The sequence below is a fragment of the Syngnathus acus genome, chromosome 2 (genome assembly GCF_901709675.1).
Source record: "Syngnathus acus chromosome 2, fSynAcu1.2, whole genome shotgun sequence".
NCBI lineage: Eukaryota > Metazoa > Chordata > Actinopteri > Syngnathiformes > Syngnathidae > Syngnathus > Syngnathus acus.
Genome location: NC_051088.1, coordinates 23,202,298 through 23,223,038, shown reverse-complemented (window position 1 = coordinate 23,223,038; position 20,741 = coordinate 23,202,298). Strand labels below are relative to the sequence as shown.

Sequence of the window (20,741 nt, the reverse complement as noted above, 5' to 3'; positions counted from 1 at the left end):
CTGACTCTGATATAAAGTGCATTATAGTAGTCTAGATGAGATGTAACAAAGGCATGGATTCAGTCCAAAAGTAAATTAATGTTCGAAATATTTTTGTGTACTGTCAATAATAGCTTAGTGGCAGAGTTCCATGGCAAATGTCAGTTGTTGTTCACGCACCACACGTACACAGTGAGTGAAAATGCTATCATTGCTAGCTAGCGCATGTGAATATGGGCCGCGAATTCCCAAAGTTTATGTCTTTCCAGTTTGGAGCGGTTACAAATTCACGATAGGACAACACTCGGTAATCTCCTCAGAATGTCTGTCCTCCAAAGTGAACTTCCTTGGCTGCCAGAGTCGCTTTATCTTCATCTGTCCGTCGAACCCCCTCAGAGTCGAGTAATGAGACATGAAAGTGGCCGTGAGTGTGGAGAGCTCAGTGTCAGCTCTCTGGGAAATAAAAGGTCGCTTCGTTTGAGATGGATCTTTTGAGAAAGGATTCTTTTTAAAAAAAAAAAAAAAAAAAAGGGCAGAAAAGACTGGCAGCTCTTATGAAGTCCGGTGAGTCATACCCACACTATTCATACCCTCCATCCGTGTCACCCTCATTACATCCATCATCCCCCCCTATGCTCCATCGAGGAGGTCTTTCACAAAAAAACACTTTTATCCCGACCGTCATCACTCTCAGCTCTACGTGCGGCATGGACATCTCCACAGGGAAAATACAAATAAGGGAAAAACAAGAGAAAGCTGGGAGGAGGATGAAGTCCCAGAAGGAGAATGCTACTTTCCCAGATCAGGGAGCCTAGCCATGTGACGCTAGGGGCCACAAAGTTTGTGTGAGGTTATGTGTGTGATATGGAGAGCGTGACAGGGTGAATGGGCTCTCTCTGTATTCACAAAAGTCCAAGTAGCCTGGAGCCAGACAGACGGATACCTGGTGAAATTGAGCTTACAATGAGATACCGCTGCTGTGAGAAAAGCCAGAGGTGGCCAAAGTACTCACACTCGGTATTTAAGTGGAGCTACAGATACTTGTGTAGGAATAGACGGGTAAAAAAGAAAAAAAGCAGACAGCTAAACAGACTGAGAACAAGACAGATATTGATTCCGCCATTCTGGAAATTCACCGTCCCACTGGGCATGCCGAAATATCAAATATTAAAAATATAAAAATATGAAAAGTTTCTGTATAGATGTTTGTTTTAAGACTGATTCGACTCTCACGCTTGAGTCAAAGTAAAAAAAAAATAGTACAGACTGAAATTTAACTCATGCTGTTTTTTTTTATTTTAAGCTAAGCGCTAGTTAGCGGTGTTTCGACTTTAGCTGATTTTGTGAACTGCCAAACAAAATAAAAGTCAAATTAGGTCACGATAAGGACTAAAAATACACTATGCTTTTTTCAGATTGTATTTGTAGGTTGCAGAGGTGCCAAATCCAGGTAGAGAAAGTCAAAACCATGCCGCAGTTTGGCTTCTCATCAACTGGCAGGTAAACAAGCTAACTTGCTTCTCCTAATCTATTGCCCTAGTTTACATTTCTCTGTGTCACTGCTGTCCCCCTTTTCCCCCCAAGACCTAAATTAACTAATCAATGGTTTACCTGACTTTCCCTCCCTCTTGTTACCATTTTTTTGCGTCAATTGTCACTAAACGTAAGCCTAATTCGACAAATTAGAAGGTGCAGATTTCTTTTAATAAATGTAAGGTAAAAGTTGTCCCCAAAAATAAACACTAAAACGTACTGCTACCCGATAAGCCTTCTTAAGTACAGTAACAAATGATTTGTACTTGATTACTTCCCACCACTTCCATTTATAGCAACTCAAGCGTATAAACGTTGGATACGGTTCATCCAAGTCATAAACAAGCCCAAACAATGTTGCTATCCTTCCTCCCACATCTATTTTAAGCTTGAGTGAGAGAGCAACAATCTTGTTGGGCAGTGCGAAGCTTATGTTCCATCATTGATTTGCATGTTGAAGTGGAACATACTGTTATCGGGGCCCGGGGGAAAGGGGGCCAGCAAATGTGACCCGGCCGGGCGAGGCAGCCGACAAATGTGTAAATGTACGCCCCTAGCCAGGCTGTCTGGTCTGCAGCTCTCCACGCACATACTGGAAGCTCACTCAACCGGCGAAGTTGTGTCAACATTGTCTCATTCCCAGTGGCCCCGCAGTCATCTGGGTTGCTTCATCACCATGCTCGGTAAAAAAAAAAAAAAACAATAACCTGCGGTGCATTTGACTTAGCAAGTTCGACGCAAACGTTGTCGCGACAGACAAATATGAACAGTCATTTATTTTCTACATGAGTCTGTAAGGTGGTGACAATCAATTATCCTACAGATTATTCCATCGATTAATCGGGGGGGATCGTCACGATCTTTTCCCAGCCGACTACAAATCGAAGGACTCATCTAGCGTTCTTTGTGACGGGTTGTACGGCCTCAGCATCCCAGCCAGTTCGGCCCTGTTTCATTTGACTACAATGGCCTCCTTGTCTCAAGCTGGAGGGGGGATTGCGGACTGAACGGCACCGAACGACATGATCACGATATAGTGTAGCTCCACAATGAGAATAAAGGCGCTCCATAATCACGATTAGGCCTCTACAAAGCTCGCTCAACCCAAGTCACCTTCCACAAAGCTCACCAAAAAAGTTGCCTTCTGACAAACAAGACACAGAAAAGCTCCTTCTCAATAGATTGGACAGTTGGAGTGAAGTTTTTACAGAAGTAAGAAAAAAATAAAATAAATCCCACTGCTTTACCTGCTTCAGAAAGCTGCAAATCTAACTATAAAGCTCGGAATAGTCTCGCAGCTAAATCTATTCAAAGCAGTGGACTTCCCTCTGAGACTTGGAGAGCCCACGGGCTTATTAATTGTTTCCAGACCCGGAAACAAATAAAGTCAAGCAGCTGATATCTGCTCAAACGATCGTGACATCTCAAAGTGCTCACAGCTGCTTTTCATAAATCAACTTTTTCATTTATCCTGCTTTTATGTTAGGAATCCATCAAGATTTTTCATCTCATTTATTGTTATTTTTTTTGTCTGTATCTGTAGAGCACGATAGTGTGTAGCGTAAGATATATAAATAGCGCAAAAACGAAATCTCATTGGAGAAACTGACGAGAGCTTGGGAAGGATCTACTTTCGACATGCCAAGAGCGCGCAAAGAGCTGGAACAATGTTTGTCCTATATTGATGCGGAGGGAAAGTAGGGCGTCTCCATATGAGGACAGTAACAACATTGTGCTCCATTGTACGTTGATGACGGTGCGCCGCCGCGGTGGCCTGCCGACTATCTCGTGCTCACACATGCCAACAGCAACTGAAGGAAAAAAAAAAAAATGCAAATGGAGAGCATTTTTTATTTTTTATCAATATCGCCCCACTTTTTGGATATTGTTCCCATTTTTCAAACCATTCAAACTTCCAAATAGTTCAGAAATTCAGGCTATTTTCTAATAATTCCTACGTGAGCAAAATTCCACACATTTCACGATAACCTTTCAAAATTGAAAAAGATGCTCTACGCATTTACCCTTTCGCATTTCCCGGCTGATTCAAAACTTCAAAACGCTGAGCTCATTTAGAACATCATGGGAACTATTTAGCACGTTCCCCCAACATTCCGACATTTTCACAGCGGGATTCCCAAACAAAGAGATATTTTACATATCTCCCTCTTTTCACATTTCTTGACCGATTCAAACCGTTCTAACTTCAAATCTCATATTTTATACTTCAACAGTTCGTCTTAGCTCAACTTCAGCTCTTCAGCTTTTATCTCACACACAAATAGCATTTTCCAGTTAGCAAACGTGCACCACTATTCAAACGACACCGTAAGCTGATAGTTCTGAAGAGCAGGACCTGAATCCAAAGTGACGCAATCCAAGTTTGAAATGATGTACAATCGTATTGGAACATACTGACAGTCGTTTCTCATATTTTGCCAGAACATTAAAAACAAGTCATGAGGTCAGTTTGATCTGGACCTGTTCCAAAACCTGAAAAAGAGCAATCATTTTTTTGGTATCTCATTATCTCCATTATTAACAATATCAATCAACGTTTAGTACATTACTTCTCACTGTCAAAAGTAACAACCTTTTAATGTTCAAACATTTGGCAGCATGCTCTCTCCGTGCGTCTATGAGTTTGTCAAACGATAGCTTCAATGAAAACAGAGAAATTGTCCTTAGGTATGAAAATCACATCGAGTTATATGAAGTTATTTTGAAAAAACTAAATTAATGTCATATCAACAAACACGTATATGATCTTGTTAATTAAGTTTTGCCATTTACGGACTGTGTACATTTTTCCTAGATGGAAGTCATAAAAGTACGAATGCAGCTTAAGACACACTACTGTAGGTTGCTACTTTCTATTTTGGCCTAAAGGTACTCTCAGAAAAAAGCTTTTTTGTCTTGTGTGTAAAATGCTTAATTGGAATCTATATTTTGGAAATATTAGCGATGACATAAGACTGTTGAGCTAGCTAGCTAGCTAGGGTTTGCCACCTAGCGAGCTAGCCGCTGATTGGTTAGCTAGTGTATGCTTATCAGTGGTGATAAAAAGGTGGAGAGTGAATGAGTGTGTTATGTTTAGGCTGGAGCACATTCACAAAATACACACAAGCACAGCGAGAACGTTTAAACTCCACACACAAATAAATAAATCGTGTTTTATCCGGGCCAGAGAGCGTATGAGGCTAAAAACAATCAAGCTGCGACTTACCAATTCCGAGATGAACGTGTCCTCTCGATTTCTCTGCCACGCCGTCAGCGTGTGGATGACTGACAGCGTGATGCCGCTAAGTACAGCGGCTCTCATTCGGACAGGCAACAGTGTGTAGATGATGTAGATGAAGAAGACCGTCCACCAGACGCCCTCCGAGGCACTGCGGGGCTTCACCATCAGCAACCCATACACCTGCACCACAATCAGCACCCCGATCACAAGGTAGCTCACAATCCACATGTAGTCCTGGTGGAAGCAGTTGCGGTTGCACACCACCATCACGGCCAGGAAAAGTGTCATGGCCACGCAGAGGACGGTGACGTAGGCCACGTCCGGAGCCCGTTGGATGCAGTGGAAGGTTAGCATGACCCCGCACACCACCACCAGGACCCCCATCAGCATGGTGAGAGAACTCTGGTTGAGTCGGAAGAAGTAGCGCTGGTACAGACGCTCCAGTTTAGCCGACTGGAACTTCTTTGAGTGAAAAACCCACAATACTCGCATCCAGCAGTCGGTGGCGCTCAAGGCCTTGCACCGGCCTTCGGCGGATTCCCCAAAGTCATCCTCCTTCCTCCCCTTTGGTTCGCCATCCTCAAAGCCCAAGTCTACTGCCTTCAAGCCCAGATCCACTCCTTCGCCCATCCTTTTCCCGTAGTGGTCCTCTTGCCATCCGCAGTGCAGGCCGAAGTTCCCTCCGCTCGTCCCCGCTCGAGTGTGGTAATGGCGGCCGACCGCATTCCGGGGCTCCGGGTCCTCGGGGTCCCTGAGACAGCTCATGTAGCGAGAAGTGCATAGCGAGGACTTGGCGTTCTTCTTTTTGCCATTGCGCTCTCCCCACGCTGTCTTCCGCTCGTCCACTCGGCCCACAAAGAAGCCTCTGGCCCACGACATCCTGTCGACAACGTGAGGGACAAACAAGACATACGTTCACAAAACGGGTCTCGAATGAGCTTTCTTATGTACATATTTTTTTAGTGAACTATTCTCTATCGATACAATATGCACAGTAATATCGGGGGGGTTCGCTGTGCAGCAGTGCCGTGAAATTGCTCAGTTGGGAGTTTGACCAAATTTGGGGAGGAAAATATGCCTCAAAGTTCAAACAACTTCAAACATATGAGCCGTCAGCACTGCTCACTCGACGTCATTTCAGCTAGCATCAAAAGATGTTTGTTTGGGTTTTATTTTATGAAAGGACCTTTGTGGAATGACAACAAGAAGAATATGCAGTGTGACGTTAGTGTGACGGTCTCATTCTAAGAGAAATCTGTGCATACTTTTTTTCTCCAGGGTGTTTGGGTTTCATGATAGACTGAGAACTGCAGTTTTGCTTCTTTTAAGACACCTGACTGGTTTTATATTGGTAGGTTGCGACTCCCTGTTTGTGTCCCATAGCGATTGGCTTAATAGTACTTTCACTCTTTTTTATTTTCTTTATATTATCAAAAAGAACTTCATCTGGTATAGTTGACTGGCGTGGCAACAACAAACTGCCAAACTTACTAGATACGTAGCTAGCTAGGTAGCTACCCAGCCACTGAGCGATTAGCCGATGTACGCTAATTGATACACTTGTTAGGCACAGTTAGGAGCCTATTTTTGTGCCAAACGCAAGTCCAACACAAAGCACGGCTTAACTGTGTGCATGGTTGGAGTTTTCTTTTGTTATTTACGTAGACACGGGGGTAGAAATGGGTGTTTGCGCCCTTGTGGGAGTGAACACAGCCGACTTCAGTCCTGCCATTAAAACAGCTTCTACAATCCCCTTCAAATTCAGCGCCTAGCAAATGCGCCTTTCTATAAAAATAGAGCCCTAAATATTGAATAAAATGAATTTATTGTGGAATTTATTACGCCAACTCATTAAATTTAAAAGCATTTTTAGTTGGTATGTTTTTTTTTTTTTTACAGACTACAGGAAGCATTACTTTATATGTCTTTTCAATAAAAGAAAATAGATTTTACAGGTGCATGTTTCCACGTACCTCTGTGGTTTGTTGGATTTTAGACTCCTCTTTGGGCTAGTTCATGCCAGCAGGTGCACCAGTCAGAGATGTTTCTTTCTGCAGTCTCCCAAAGTATTAATGTATTAGCCCTGCACACGATCGGTTACCTCTGTAGGCCTTCATGTCTCCTGGGGGGGAAAAAAACAAACACAAAATCAGCTGCAGATCAAGATCAGGCCTCGACTACCTTCAAACTACCTGTATATCGGTTCTCACCAGTCGACTGGTCCCTGCCATCTATCGCAACAATCTGCTGCTGTCATTAGTGTGCTCCATTTGACAACAAAGGCCTCTGGAGTGGGCACCAATCAGAGATCAAGAGCTCTCCAGCCACATTCAATTGTCCATGCTTCCATGAGATCTTATGATTCACGTAAGCTAGCTTCAATGACACCGACCTCCAAACCTAATAAGCAAATCTCTGTTCTGGATGAAGGAGGACAAACCATGTGGAACTTGGAAGGTGCACGTGAGGCAGACCACCAGGAGCATGATCGGATCCTAAAGGAGGCTCATTCCCACCGTAGCTCCTGCTGTCATGCAAACTATGAACTAGATATTCCCATCCCTGAGAGCAACCATTGGACCAGGCATGCTATTCCTATATACGGCGAAGTGGAACAGCCAGACCGATGGTGGCGGCGGCGGCCAGTTATTACATAACAGGACGCTGGGTCGACAGCTCTCAGTGTTCACTCACTCACATGCAGCAGGCAGCACGCCCGCGAGTGCACGCCGTCGTGCAGCCCCCCGTGCACGCTGCCCTCTCACGAGTCCCGGAGCCCAACATTCCGCGGGGCAACTTAATGCACGGCCGGGGATGTGTGGCAAAGACCCGGACGCGCGGTGGATGTTTGGACTGAGATGTCAAGTGGCCAACACCGCGGAACGGTGCAAATTTAATCAGCACTTCTCTGGCAGTGTCACTTTGACGCATTTGAGCGCAAGGTTCACACACACGCACGGAGTGTACCTTTGGCGAGGGTCGATCTTCCAACACCCGCAGCGGAGCAGCTCCAGGTCCACCCCCGAGACTCCAGGTTCTACGTAGCCGCCGACGCTGGAGCCTGATCCGGATGCAGATGCGGCTGTGTGAGCCTACGAGCTCCGACCTGAAGTCTGCTGCTTCTACTCTCTCTCGCTCTCTCTCTCTCTCTCTCTCTCTCTCTCTCTCTCTCTCTCTCTCTCTCTCTCTCTCTCTCTCTGGCGCTCTATCGGACAGCCAATAGCACCATCTAGTGGTTATAATCTGCAATACGTATATATTTATTTACTCCCCGAATACTATATCTCGGTATATATAAAAAAAAAAAAGGTTGCCTCACTCGTTGCTGCTGTTCTTCCAGCAAGTGGCGCCATTGGTCACAAACTTCACACTAACTCCAATTATTGTAAATCTCCAGAGATAGCTTTAAATGTCCCAAAATGTTTTTTTAACGCCGATTTTGTTTTCAAAAATGTGATTTACTTTTTCTAGCAAAATCGTTTTTTGACATATTTCATGTGTTGTTTTTAAGTTTGGTGCAAGGCTCTACTTTTGAAGAAGAAAAATTCAATTGCAAAATTCAATTCCAAATTAAAAAAGTCTTCTTAGTCAAAGGGTGTGGATTGTGTTTAAGGTTGTTGAGTGGTAAAACAAGATATGGAGCGAGCGGCACGCTTGGTCCAGCTGCGAGAAAAGTTCCTCAAAACAAAGGAGATTAAATTGTTTGCTTCAGCGTGTCTCCTGTGGGCCTTGTCATAATGATGATGCAAACCGATCATATTTTCCTTGTATGCTGTTAAGTGTAAAAACAGTCTCACTATATATTCAATGTTTATAATCTCATCTGCAGTCATCAGATATGAAAGGACTCAACACCAACCAGGTGTTTTCTCGCCCCCCCTCCCAAACATTCAAAACACAACACCCCACCCTCTACCCTGCCGGTGCCTTAAAATAGCTGACGCGCATCCATAATGCACCAGCAGCAGGACTCTGCCCTCAGAGGCTTTAAATGGGACAGACAGACAGACTGACATGTGCACTCCATGCTTGGCTGCAGTTCCCAAAACAGAAGCCATTTTCTGTTTAACTTTCAAACCTCCATTCATTCATGTTTTATTCACATTTACTGCTCATGTGGAATTGGAATGGATGCCTTGCTCCTTCTTTTCTCGTTGCCGCCCGCTCCCCTTCCCTCCTCACACCACCACCACACTGTTTCCTTGCAACCCGTCCTATGAATTATGAATTTTTGCTGGTGAGTTTCACAACTGGCACAGTCGTCTTTTTTTATTTGTATGCATTTATTGATTTATGTTACACTTCATATATTTTGCTTCATACTTGAACCTATGTAGTACAATAGCACTTTAGCTGAGCAACGGTGGAGCTGTTTATAGCAGAGACTCAGAAACACGATGTGGATTATGAGCTGGCTTATATGGAAAAAGACATATGATTTGTTTTCTGAAGAGTTAAAAATGTTACATTTCTCATCCATGCAACGACTTATAGACACACTGCATACAACCAATCCGTAATGCTGTTGCATCTACAGTGAGTGGAAAGCCAGCCAATCATAAGGCAGCTGTGACTTCATTTTCAGTCGACAGCCAGTCTCAAAATGGCCGCCGCGTGAGATCGATGAAAACGAGCACATTTTTCTGCTTAATTCATATTTCACAAACACAATGTGAACCAGAATGCCATGTTTAAACGAGTGTAGGCACATACAACATATTATTTTTTATTCAAATTGTTGACTTGATTTCTACTTTAAGTTACTGATTTGTTGGTACTGTAAACGTTACTTTCCAATCACTGTTTGTAACAAACAAAATAATAATTAAAAAATACATCAATAAAAGCCTCCAGAAATATTCTTAGAAGAAAGCTGATGCTTGCTCTTTAATTGTGTTACTTTTGTCAGGGAGGAGAGAGGCGGGCAAGGACGAGATGCAGAAGCGATAGAGGCTTGCTGACGTCACAGCAGTAGAGGGCGGGGCTGCTAGGCTGCCAAGTCCACGAGAAAGAACGCGTCCACTCATGCAACGGTGCACTCGAGTGTTGCTCGGAAGACAGAGCGCACCATGACCGCCTAGCGGAGCCAGAGCAAGAGAGAGCGAGATGCTCTCCCACCTCCTCCCACGGAGTAAGTACTGATCTTTCCCTTCCGTGTCTGCTGCATTTCCACCCGTGGATCAGGAGCGCATGGATGATGTGTGAAAAACATTTCTGCATTGAAACTTTGAGGGGAACGCCTTTGGTCGGCATTCCGTGGCATCGTGTGAAGATGTCTGATGGTGCGGGTGGGTGGGCGTACTTGCTTGAGGGAGAAGGAGTGCATCTGGGACCGCGAGGGCTTCCTGTGCCGGGTCAATTAAATAGTGCATGAGACGGAGCACTAAAAGCCTGTCCCGTGAGGCGCAAAGTGCTTTCTTTGTGTGTGTGTGCGTGCGTGTGTGTGTGTGCGTGCATGCATCAATGCGCGATGCCTTGATTAAAGTTGATGAACCAGCAATGTTGACATTGTTAACCATTCCAATTCCTGCCTGAAAACACTGCTTATGCTTAAATTCGCTTTTCACCAAGGATGTTCCAATGTTGGTGTGCATCATGGGTGGTTCAGAAAAAAAATTCTTAGGAGACACCAGCAAATGTTCCAAGCCAGCAGTTGGGATGCTTTAACGTTAAATGTTAGGTTATGCGCTTATGTAGGGCGCCATTACATATTGATAAGTCTGACATTCCCCTTCGTCAAGAGGCACCAATTAGGCCCAACTCAAACCCAGAGCCGGAATGGGGTCAGCGAAAGTTGCAAACACGTGCAATTAGAGAGGGATGCTGCAGTGGGCAAAGCTGAATGCAGCTCCATGTGGACTAGTTAGTTAGCACCAGCGTTTGGGGAAGTCGGGGAAATGCTGTCAGGCAGAAGAGGAAAGCGCAAAAGACGAGTGAACAAATAGAATATAAAAGCAATGTGACAAAAACTGTATATGACTATATATCGTTTACACCAAATAAACAACAACAAAAGGGTTAATAAACAGTGACTGGTTTTTGCTTTAATGCAAAATGAAATTTTGTTATACGATTAATCAATTCTGAAAATATTTTATATCTCAGGAGGTTGGCTGCTTGAAAAGTAGATCTTGGTTGAAAAGATGTCGGGCAGCCTTGGTAAGGATAAAGTCACCAGTGAGAATGAATTGTGAAGATCTTCGGCTTGCTCGCTGATTCAAGCATCAGCGCGTGCCAGCCTCCGCGTCATTGCCTCGTCCTTATTGCATCAGTAGCGTTACTCTTTGCAGATGGCTAATGCAAAATGTCAGCGCGGCCGTACCATGTGGGCTTGTTGTTAGTGGTGGCAAACAAAGCTGGTCTTGCAAGTACACTGACCCTCCGCTCATCACGACATCACACATTATTATTATTTTTTATACAGTAAAAACGTTTGCAGTACCGTTAGAGAAATACCATATATGGTTGGATGCTCAATTTGTGTGTATATTGTAGCTTTGTGAAGATTCATAATTACCGTATTTTCCGCACTATAAGGCGCACCGAAAAACCTCCAATTTTCTCAAAAGCCGACAGTGCGCCTTATAATCCGGTGCGCCTTTTTATATGGACCAATATGGATTCGTGGATGAGGACTAATTTATTAAAGTAAGCTTTACGTGTTTATTTTGTGTGTTGTGTGATATTAACGTTTGAGCAACATTGAGTGATTGATATATTGTTATTGTTTTCACTATTTCGAGTGTTACTATATTGTGATTGCATTAATTTTTGAGCAACGTTGAGTTATTTATTCTATGCGCCTTATAATCCGGTGCACTTTATATATGAACAAAGTTTTAAAATGGGCCATTCATTGAAGGTGCGCCTTATAATCCGGTGCGCTTTATAGTACTGTAACGTCAATGCTAATCTCTGTTACCTTGCCTAGGACATTTCACATGATCTGTTAGCATTAAGCTAGTTGTTGCGTAAATCGGGGATGTTTAATTCTCTTTGGTTGGACATAATAATATTAATAATTATTATTATTATTATCATTATATAAAATAGATAATAAAAATAAAATAATAATAGTTTTAGATGAGTTAAAAGCAGGCTGGAGTGGTAAAACCATTTTTAAAAGTTTTTTATTAATATTGTCCCTCATTTTGCATATTTTAACCAATGTTCTAGTGTCCATACATTGTGATCAGAGGGGGCCGTATTAACTGCAGGATCACCCCGAGGTAACATTAGAGCAAGAACAGGGTGGAGCTACTCAGGACAGGATGAAGCTTCTCCGCTTGTGCGGTTCTCCTATTGATCCACTCAACCCGACTCTGGTTGCATCGTCAGGGGATGCGATGATCCACCTCTGCCCGGAATGCTGCCTCAGCTTCCCCTTTGCGCAGAGGGCGAGGTGGCTCCGATATGAAATGAGCTTTTTTTTGTCACTTCACTCTCCAGATCAAAATCATTTTAGAATCCGTTCTGTAACATGTCAGGAGTAATTTAATGTTAATGTGTAAAACACATTTTGGGATTTCAAGACCCTTAAGATCCAAATATCTCAATATGGACTTATACTGCATGCTCACCTCTCGCTGCCTTACTTATTTCCGTCAGTGTGTTTTTTGGAGCCTCTTGTGACAAGTGCTAAAAAAAGAAAGCATCACACCCGCATGACAGTACCAGGAGGATAAAACAATACTGCGCAATGTAATATTCAACAATTTTTTTTTTCTTGTTTGTGTCTACTGTACGGGAAGCTAGTTCACATATAGATGGACTAAGTCAAGATAGCTGAGCCTGTCTCAAATTTGTTTTGCTTTTTTCTGGTGGGAATTCATCAAAAGTCAGTCAACTTTGACAATCCTCCCTCCCAGAGGTGATGGTGGGAGAGGTGAGGCAGAAAAACTCGAGGAATGCGAAGAGACGACGCTGAGTTATAATTAGATTGACTGAAGAATAAAACAAATTGTGCTAATCTCCTCACATTCGGCTGCCATCTTCCTCTTCCTCCTCTTGTCATCGTTCCCTTTCCTTAGTTTAACATTGGATTAAGCAGCAAATGAGCATTTCGTGATGTTATTTTCTCCCCGTTTCTCTTCTCTTTCGCCTAGTTGTCTTTATTCTCTCGCCAATTGTTCTCTTGCTTGGCGGCATTGCGCCCCCAACTCCTACTTCATGTTCAGCCCTAATGATGAAAATAGTCACCCCGGCCTGTATTGTCCACTCCAAAGAATGTGTGTATGTTTGTGAGCCTCAGGTTCCCTTTTTATTTAAAAAACATGTCAGAATAAAGCCCTTAAGACATGTTTGGCTAAAAGCCGCAGTGGAGTGCACTTCATTCTGATGCAAGGAACCTTAAATGAGGCAGATGAGAGCGTGCGGCCTAGCAGCATAATGCACACCAAAGTAGCATCGTCAGTGCCCTGGGTTGTGGAGGCCTTGGAGAAAGCATTTTTTTTTTTATTGAAGACAGGAGCGAATACATGTTTTCGTTTAAGTGCTACACGCCGAAAAATGGAAGGATACAATGTCCACGTAGACATTCCGTATCTTTAATTTACTAAACAAACTAAAGGAAGTAATTGTGCAGCGGTACCTTGAGATTACGAGTGTTTTTTCCAGACTCGAGCTGTCTTCGATCGATTTTTCTCCTTGTACTCGCGAGTGCTAGCTTGAGATACGAGCATTTCAATCGGTGTCACACAATAAGCAGCACTTTGGCAAACACTGAATGTCAAAAAAAGAGGTTTCGAGATATTTAATGTCACTACCAGTTGAGGAGAAAGAGAATTGTACATTGTAAAGCCAAGAAAAAATAGCAATAATGGATATCTTTGCCTTGGAAAAGCCCACTTAGCTTAACGCTAACAAACAAGTAATATGCTAACAGTTAGCATTGATAGTTGTGACAGTAACGGAGCAATTCGTAGACAGTTTTTATAATAGCACTCGCAGGCCAAAGCCTCCTGTGGCAAAATTTGTTGAACATGATCAGTAAATAATAATAAAATCAGTGCTAATCACGTTTTACGCCATGAGTAAAAACATAAACACAACAGCCTGACCACAGCAGGAAATTTGCGGCATCATAAAAAAAAAAAAAAATCGTTTTTGAAAGAGTGTTTGCCATTCCAGAGAGATTCACAAAATGTCTTCTAAGCTTGGCCTTATTATCACTTTTTCTCTCTTCATCTTGAATTTGTCACCCTTCTCGCAGCTTATGCCAAATTGTGCATCACTAATGGCAGACCAATGATGTCAGTCTTCAACGTGCCTTTCAAAAGGGAACACATAATGGAAATTTGACTTTTTAATTGCTGTTCAAGGGTGAAGTAAATCCTTATTCAGCTTCCTATTTTGGAAAAAACTTTTCTGTCGGCAAGCCTTTCTCCATTTTGCCAAATTGTGCCATCGCGGTAATGCCTCCATTGCTCCTCTCATGACTTAGTTTCTGGGCTGAGCGAATATCCACCATTTTCAAGTGATTACAATCTGAATGCTGGCCCGCATCCAAATACCGTATTTTCCGCACTATAAGGCGCACCTAAAAACCTTCAATTTTCTCAAAAGCCGACAGTGCGCCTTATAATCAGGTGCGCCTTATATATGGACCAATATTGAGCCACTACAGCAGGCGTGTCCAAAGTCTGGCCCGCGGGCCAAATGTATATATCTTATATATGGACAAAGTTTTAAAATGGGCCATTTATTGAAGGTGCGCCTTATAATCCGGTGCGCCTTATATATGGACAAAGTTTTAAAATGGGCCATTCATTGAAGGTGCGCCTTATAATCCGGTGCGCCTTATAGTGCGGAAAATACGGTATGTCCCCTTTTATTAGTAAAAGTGACAGCAGATCTTTCTGAATGAGCGATTGGCTGCTCCTCATAGTAGCAACGTGTGATGCTGCAAAGGCAGATGCTTGAGATTTTCCATCGGGGTGGAGCTGATGCCGAGCAAGCAGCCTTACAGTCGCTGCATCACTCTTGTATAGGAAATGACTGTAGGCAAAGCATCAATGACAGCTGTGAAGCACTTGGGCTGATGCTGCCCCCCCACCCCCACCCCCCTCCGCAAGCATAGGGGAGGTGGGGGGCAATCATGTCTGACTCCAGCGCGACAGGACTCATCTTAAACAAGGTAGGTTGTGATGCGCCCCGGCCGTCTTTGTTGCCACGCTCCGCAAGGCGGGCGGACTCTCGGTCACGAATCCCCCCTTCCCCTGCCGCCGCTTCTATATATAGACCAAGTCGCCACAAAGTTACACGTTTTCCGGTGGCACCGCTTGTAAAGAGCAAGGCAGGGCGGTTGCAATAACAGGCTAAATGGCTTGAAAGATGATTTCAGCTTTCTTTTCTACTGCTCTAGTTTGAATTCATGAGGTTGTCCGTGGAAAAGATGTGATGAAAGGTAAACTGCTTTGAAGTTCTTGGATTGGTTCACTGTTGAGCTTTTGCAAAGGAGGATTTTTAAAACCAACATATTGTAACCCTAATTCGTTTGGAACGGCGGCACTTCTAATTCAATACCCATTAACAGTCAGCGTTTTGTCTGCAGTAAACTAGACCCCCTACAGTGAGTACTCAAAATACCCCAAATGGACCCTGGATTTATTTTTAGGACTTTTGTACGAAATACAAGGCACATGAACAGAAATTCACTTTTGTGAGTACCGATACCAGATATCAGTATCGGTATCAGCCTTATTTCAAGGTGTCGGTACTCAAAATAAAATAAAATAAAATTTAAATTAAAATTCAAATTACAAAAATAAATAAAAATAAAAGCAAAAATAAATACATATAGAATAAAGTAAACAAAATAAATATTGTCCAATGTGAATCCAGCCTTTGTCACTTCCAGTATTTGAAAGCAGCCATTCTTTCTTTTTAGGGTTCAGCCGATTCCTATACTAGTCGACCCTCGGATTCCGACCTGTCCCTGGAGGACGATCAGGAGGCGCCTCGGCGTGAAGCCGAGCGCCAGGCTCAGCTGCAGCTGGAGAGAGCCAAGGTGAGATCACGGTACTTGTCCTTATGATTGATGACGCTCGGTTGATATTTTTATACTTTTTTTTTTTTAAAGTCGAAACCAGTGGCCTTTGCAGTAAAAACCAATGTTAGTTATTGTGGGGCCCTGGATGAAGATTGTCCGGTCCAAGGCGCAGCCATTAATTTTGAAACCAAAGACTTTCTGCACATAAAAGAGGTGAGAGGTCATGACCATCCCTGCCGCTTTTTGACGCAAAAGACACTCTAAGTGACGTCTGATTTTCTGCGCTGCAGAAATACAACAATGACTGGTGGATCGGTCGGCTGGTGAAGGAGGGCGCGGACGTCACCTTCATCCCCAGCCCCGTCAAATTGGAGGCCATCAGGATCAAACAGGAGCAGAAAGCAGCAGCCAGGTCAGAGGTCACACAGGCAAATGTAATTGCTGAGTCATGTTAAATTAGCTGCCATAAGATTAGCAACTAGTTGTAGCTGAAGTGCATTCTGGGTATTGTGATATTTAGTTTTGCATCATTACATTTTTTTTTGACTTGCAAGATCAAACTTCCGATACAAGCGCTCTGCCATGTCACTCAACTGACTTCACTCAATGAATGTTGAGAAACTTTGCTCGAAGCAACGGATATTAAAACACGGCAACAGATGGAGGGAAGTGCTGCTGCTTGTCTCATCCAAACAATTTAGTTCCAGACAAAAACGAAGGAGCGTGTACTTTTAATGCGGCGCACGTCACAGTTGACGAATTCTACGTCATTGGCCTGCTGTCATTACCCCAAGGCCACATTTCCACAACACCTTTTAATGACGGTTCCCGTTGGCCCGCCTACTTCTTGTATTGCTCGGCTTTGCATTGCGATTTTCTCCAAATTGCCGCCTGAGGGGGATTCGCCCAAGATGACACTTAGCATTTTGTCGCTCTGCAGGAAAGGAGGCAACGCGTCATCCGGGGGCTGGAGATCCACGCCGCCATCTGCAGGTATGTAGAGCGGCGAGAGTCCAGCTGCCAAGTCGGTCCTCTTCAGGGGCTAGTCGGCTCCCAAACGAGAGCTGTACCGCATACCGCGTGTTAACAGGATGTGAAATTTAAGGCATGCGCCACATGAGCCCCTCAAAGTGCTCCACTGTGTCATTTATAAACCACAGTTAGCAAAGCATGCTAACCGAATTAATGATGGATTTCCTGATGCACTTCTTCTTGTCTGATGTTTGCTCCTTTTGTTCTGAAAGCCAAACAGAAGCAGAAACAGGTGTGTTTTCCATGTAATGAAATGTCTTAAGTGGCTCTGTCTATGCATCGGATGATGACGTTTGGAATCATTTGTTTCCGTGTTGACTTTTGTCTGGCGTAGACAGAACTTGTGCCCCCGTATGATGTTGTTCCCTCCATGAGGCCGGTGGTGCTGGTGGGGCCTTCGCTGAAAGGCTACGAGGTGAGACATGTAAAGAGAAAGTCAAGCCTCAAATGTTCTTTGTAATAATATGTCCCAACACAGCGTTCTGATTAATATTGCGTTTGTGGAATATGAGTTAAGCAACAAAATTCATCTCAGGGGGCGGCCATTTTGTCACTTGCCGAAAATGACATCACAGGTCTCAACAGCCAATCACGCTTCAGCTTCAGAAAAATGGTGAGCTGTGAGTGGTTGGTCATTTTCAGTCGACAGCAAGTGGTAAAATGGCCGCCGCCCTCAACTGGATAAAACAAGCACATTTGGGTTGTTTAATTCATATTTCACAAATCAAACATTAATCACAACGGTGTTAAGTAAGAAAAAATATAAGCGTGACTTCCCTAACTCGTCTTGATGTGCTTATAGGTGACAGACATGATGCAGAAAGCCTTGTTTGATTTCCTGAAGCACAGGTTCGACGGCAGGTGTGTACAGAAAAATAAATCTTTATTTATGGCCCCTCGAGTGCATGTGACTTTATGAAGCACTTCTTCTAGGATCTCCATCACACGGGTGACTGCTGACCTGTCGCTGGCCAAGCGCTCGGTGCTCAACAAGAAGGCCATCATGGAGCGATCCAACACGCGCTCCAGCCTAGGTGAGTGATGACATCATCATCATCAGCCATGTCTTTGTGTTCACACAATTCTTCTTCTCAGCCGAGGTCCAAAGTGAGATCGAGAGAATCTTTGAGCTGGCCAAGTCTCTGCAGCTAGTCGTCCTGGATGCAGACACCATCAATCACCCATCGCAGCTTCTCAAAACCTCTCTGGCCCCCATCGTCGTCTACGTCAAAGTGTCCTCCCCCAAAGTAGAGCACAAAGCCACGTCATAGGCCTCCACAATATGCATGTTTTAGTAACTCCTTGTGTGTTTTTGTGTGGGCTGCACTGTCAGGTTCTGCAGAGGCTGATCAAATCTCGAGGGAAGTCACAGACCAAACATCTGAACGTCCAGATGATGGCGGGGGACAAGCTTGCTCAGTGTCCGCCTGTATGTCACTACCGCTCCATCTACTTTTTAGAACCATCAACGTACACTTGAGCCCTCAAACTGACCAAAGTTTCATTTCAGCATTTATTTTCCAAACGGAGACTACATATCCTATTTTGTCGCACCACCAGGAGATGTTTGACGTGATCCTGGATGAGAACCAACTCGAGGACGCGTGCGAACACCTGGCTGAGTATCTGGACATTTACTGGCGTGCCACCCATCTACCTTGTTCTGCCCCCGTCAACCCGGTCCAGGACCAAAGCGTCGTCACCCCTCCTTCCGCTAACTCCAGTCAACAGGTATGTTAGCAAGCCCATCATCATAGCATTTATGTTGACAACGTATGTCCAACCACCACAACTAGTCGTGCTTGTAGTAGTTATAGTAGCAGTAACTAACTACTACCATGTTTCCTAGTTCTCTGAGACTCAAGAGTTAATCGAGTGACCACTTGCGGTGAGTCTTCCTCTTCTGCTGCAACATTTGATGACCAAAGCTCACTGATGTTGCAATGTGCTCTCCTCCTGTGGAAGGCCCGGGGCAGCCTAGAGCGCCACCATGGGGTAGCAGCAGCAGCAGCAGCAGCAGCAGCAGCAGCTTCTCTCCACCCTGAGTGAGAACAGGGACAAAAGGCAGAAGCAGCTGGAACGTGCGGAAGCGACACAAAATACGGTTTGGGGTGAAACAGAGGGAGATCCTGCGATCGCTCACCGCTGCCCTCTAGGGGAAAGTCACTTGCTCCCGACGCCACATGACAACTCAGGGTCGCTTTCTGTACACATTCTGATAACCTTCTGCTACACACAGACACACACTGACAGTTGACACTGGTTAGGATGAGACACCTGTCTGTCTGTTTGCCTGTCTGTCTGTCTGTCTGTCTGTCTGTCTGTCTGTCTGTCTGTCTGTCTGTCAGAATGAAGCCCACAACACATGTGAAGCTCGATGGGAACACTTCAACAACCACTACTATTACTCCTACTGCTATCGCCATTACAACTAATAACTACTACCAGTACCAATTAATAATAAACTACTACTCACTACTACTAACAACTACTATTACTCCTCACTACTAGAAGTAATACTACTATTTTTGCTACAACTGCTACTACTACTGCCATTTAGTACTATCACTAATTGTCATGACTACTACTCAGTAGTACTATTAGTACTAGTATATATTACTTTTACTACTGCTAGTAGTAATCGTTGAAGTGGGAGTAGTAATAATACTACTGCTACTACATTTACTACCACTAACTACTATTATAGTAATAGTAGCCTGCTACTTCTGCTGTCTTTACAATTCCAACTATTAGTAAAAACTGCCGTGAATAGCACCTAGTAGTACTACTACTACCAACTTTGATTTACCATCCACTACTACTAGTAGTACTATCACTACTATTTACTACTACTAATGCTAATAATACTATTACAAAGATTACCTGCTTGTACTGCACTGGGGAAATGTTGAATTTACTGAAATAAAATCATCTGGATCAGATATATTTTTAAAAGTAAACTTTTTTTCAAATATACCTATGATGATGACAGAAGATGAAGTAAATTCAACACCTTTTTTTAGTGTGGTGACTACTAGTAGATCATAATTGTGGATATATTTACTAATGCTGCTACTTGTGGTAGTATTTGTATCCCATTATACTACTAATTAACAAATACTTTTCTGATACTGTAAATAACCACTCTATTAGTACCAAGGTACCACGAGTACTATTTTGAGTACGGCAGACGCTAAGAGCAGTAAGACACGCACGCATTTCTCTGTCAACATGTGTCGTGGGCTTAAGACGACAAACACAGGTGAAAGCTTCCCAGGGCTCCTCACTAACTCCGTCTTCCGTCTCTACTGAGCTGACATTCCAGTTGAACCAAACGCGATTCCTGAAAATGGCACAAATTGTTTCTAGGCGTCGACATGCTAGCCGTCGACATGCTAGCAGTCCACAACGCGGCGGAATCTTGAATTTTTCGAGTTGCTTGATTTCCTTCCGATCCGCTGGTAGCCTTTTTTTGTATAGTTTCTTTTCTACACTAAATGTAATGTAGTCATGGATGACATATCTTTCTTGCACACCGCCATGCATGTCAAGCACAAGACTCGCAAGGGAAACAAACTTCCTCGTAGCCATTTGTCACTTTTTATGGATGTACAACTGCCAACGCCTCACTCACTCATTTGCATCTTTCATGACGTCCAACAAGGTCAGAGAAGCAACTCAAAACAAAGCATTTCTACCAAAAGGTGTTTATATTCAGGGTATTGATGCAAATCAGTCACATAAATCAATTCAACGTATCAACATTGATATCAACGTTAATATCAACAACCAAAAATGCTTAGTCAGACAAAAACAGCAACAACAAATCAACATGACATGAGTAAACTTTGATATCTGATGCTATTTTAAGATTCATGGCCAATTAGAAATGAGTTTTCCTGAAGCACTTTAATGGATTTCGGAGATTTTGTGTTGTGAAATTGGAAATGACTTGGTATGTATAGG

General features: G+C 43.6%; 2 protein-coding genes across 2 annotated transcripts in view; one reads left to right on the top strand and one right to left on the bottom strand.

The window, feature by feature from the left end:
• LOC119139207 (adenylate cyclase type 6-like) overlaps window positions 1–7,885 on the bottom strand; it is a 33,649-nt gene extending 25,764 nt beyond the window's left edge. The window contains exons 1-3 of the mRNA XM_037279697.1: window positions 7,721–7,885; window positions 6,727–6,875; window positions 4,739–5,633 (exon numbers count right to left, since the gene is read on the bottom strand). Coding sequence (XP_037135592.1) covers window positions 4,739–5,632 — 894 coding nt within the window. The 5' untranslated portion in view covers window position 5,633; window positions 6,727–6,875; window positions 7,721–7,885. The remainder of the gene's footprint in view (window positions 1–4,738; window positions 5,634–6,726; window positions 6,876–7,720) is intronic.
• A 6,683-nt stretch (window positions 7,886–14,568) lies between these two features.
• Window positions 14,569–20,274, top strand: LOC119115161 (voltage-dependent L-type calcium channel subunit beta-4-like). Its single transcript, XM_037239435.1, has 14 exons — window positions 14,569–14,888; window positions 15,642–15,761; window positions 15,834–15,956; window positions 16,034–16,155; window positions 16,684–16,736; window positions 16,988–17,007; window positions 17,110–17,190; window positions 17,578–17,636; window positions 17,709–17,809; window positions 17,871–18,022; window positions 18,109–18,204; window positions 18,336–18,506; window positions 18,625–18,663; window positions 18,741–20,274. Exons 1-13 carry the CDS (start codon window positions 14,850–14,852, stop codon window positions 18,652–18,654), a joined length of 1,167 nt encoding a protein of 388 aa, XP_037095330.1. The 5' UTR covers window positions 14,569–14,849; the 3' UTR covers window positions 18,655–18,663; window positions 18,741–20,274.
• The last annotated feature ends 467 nt before the right edge of the window (window positions 20,275–20,741 follow it).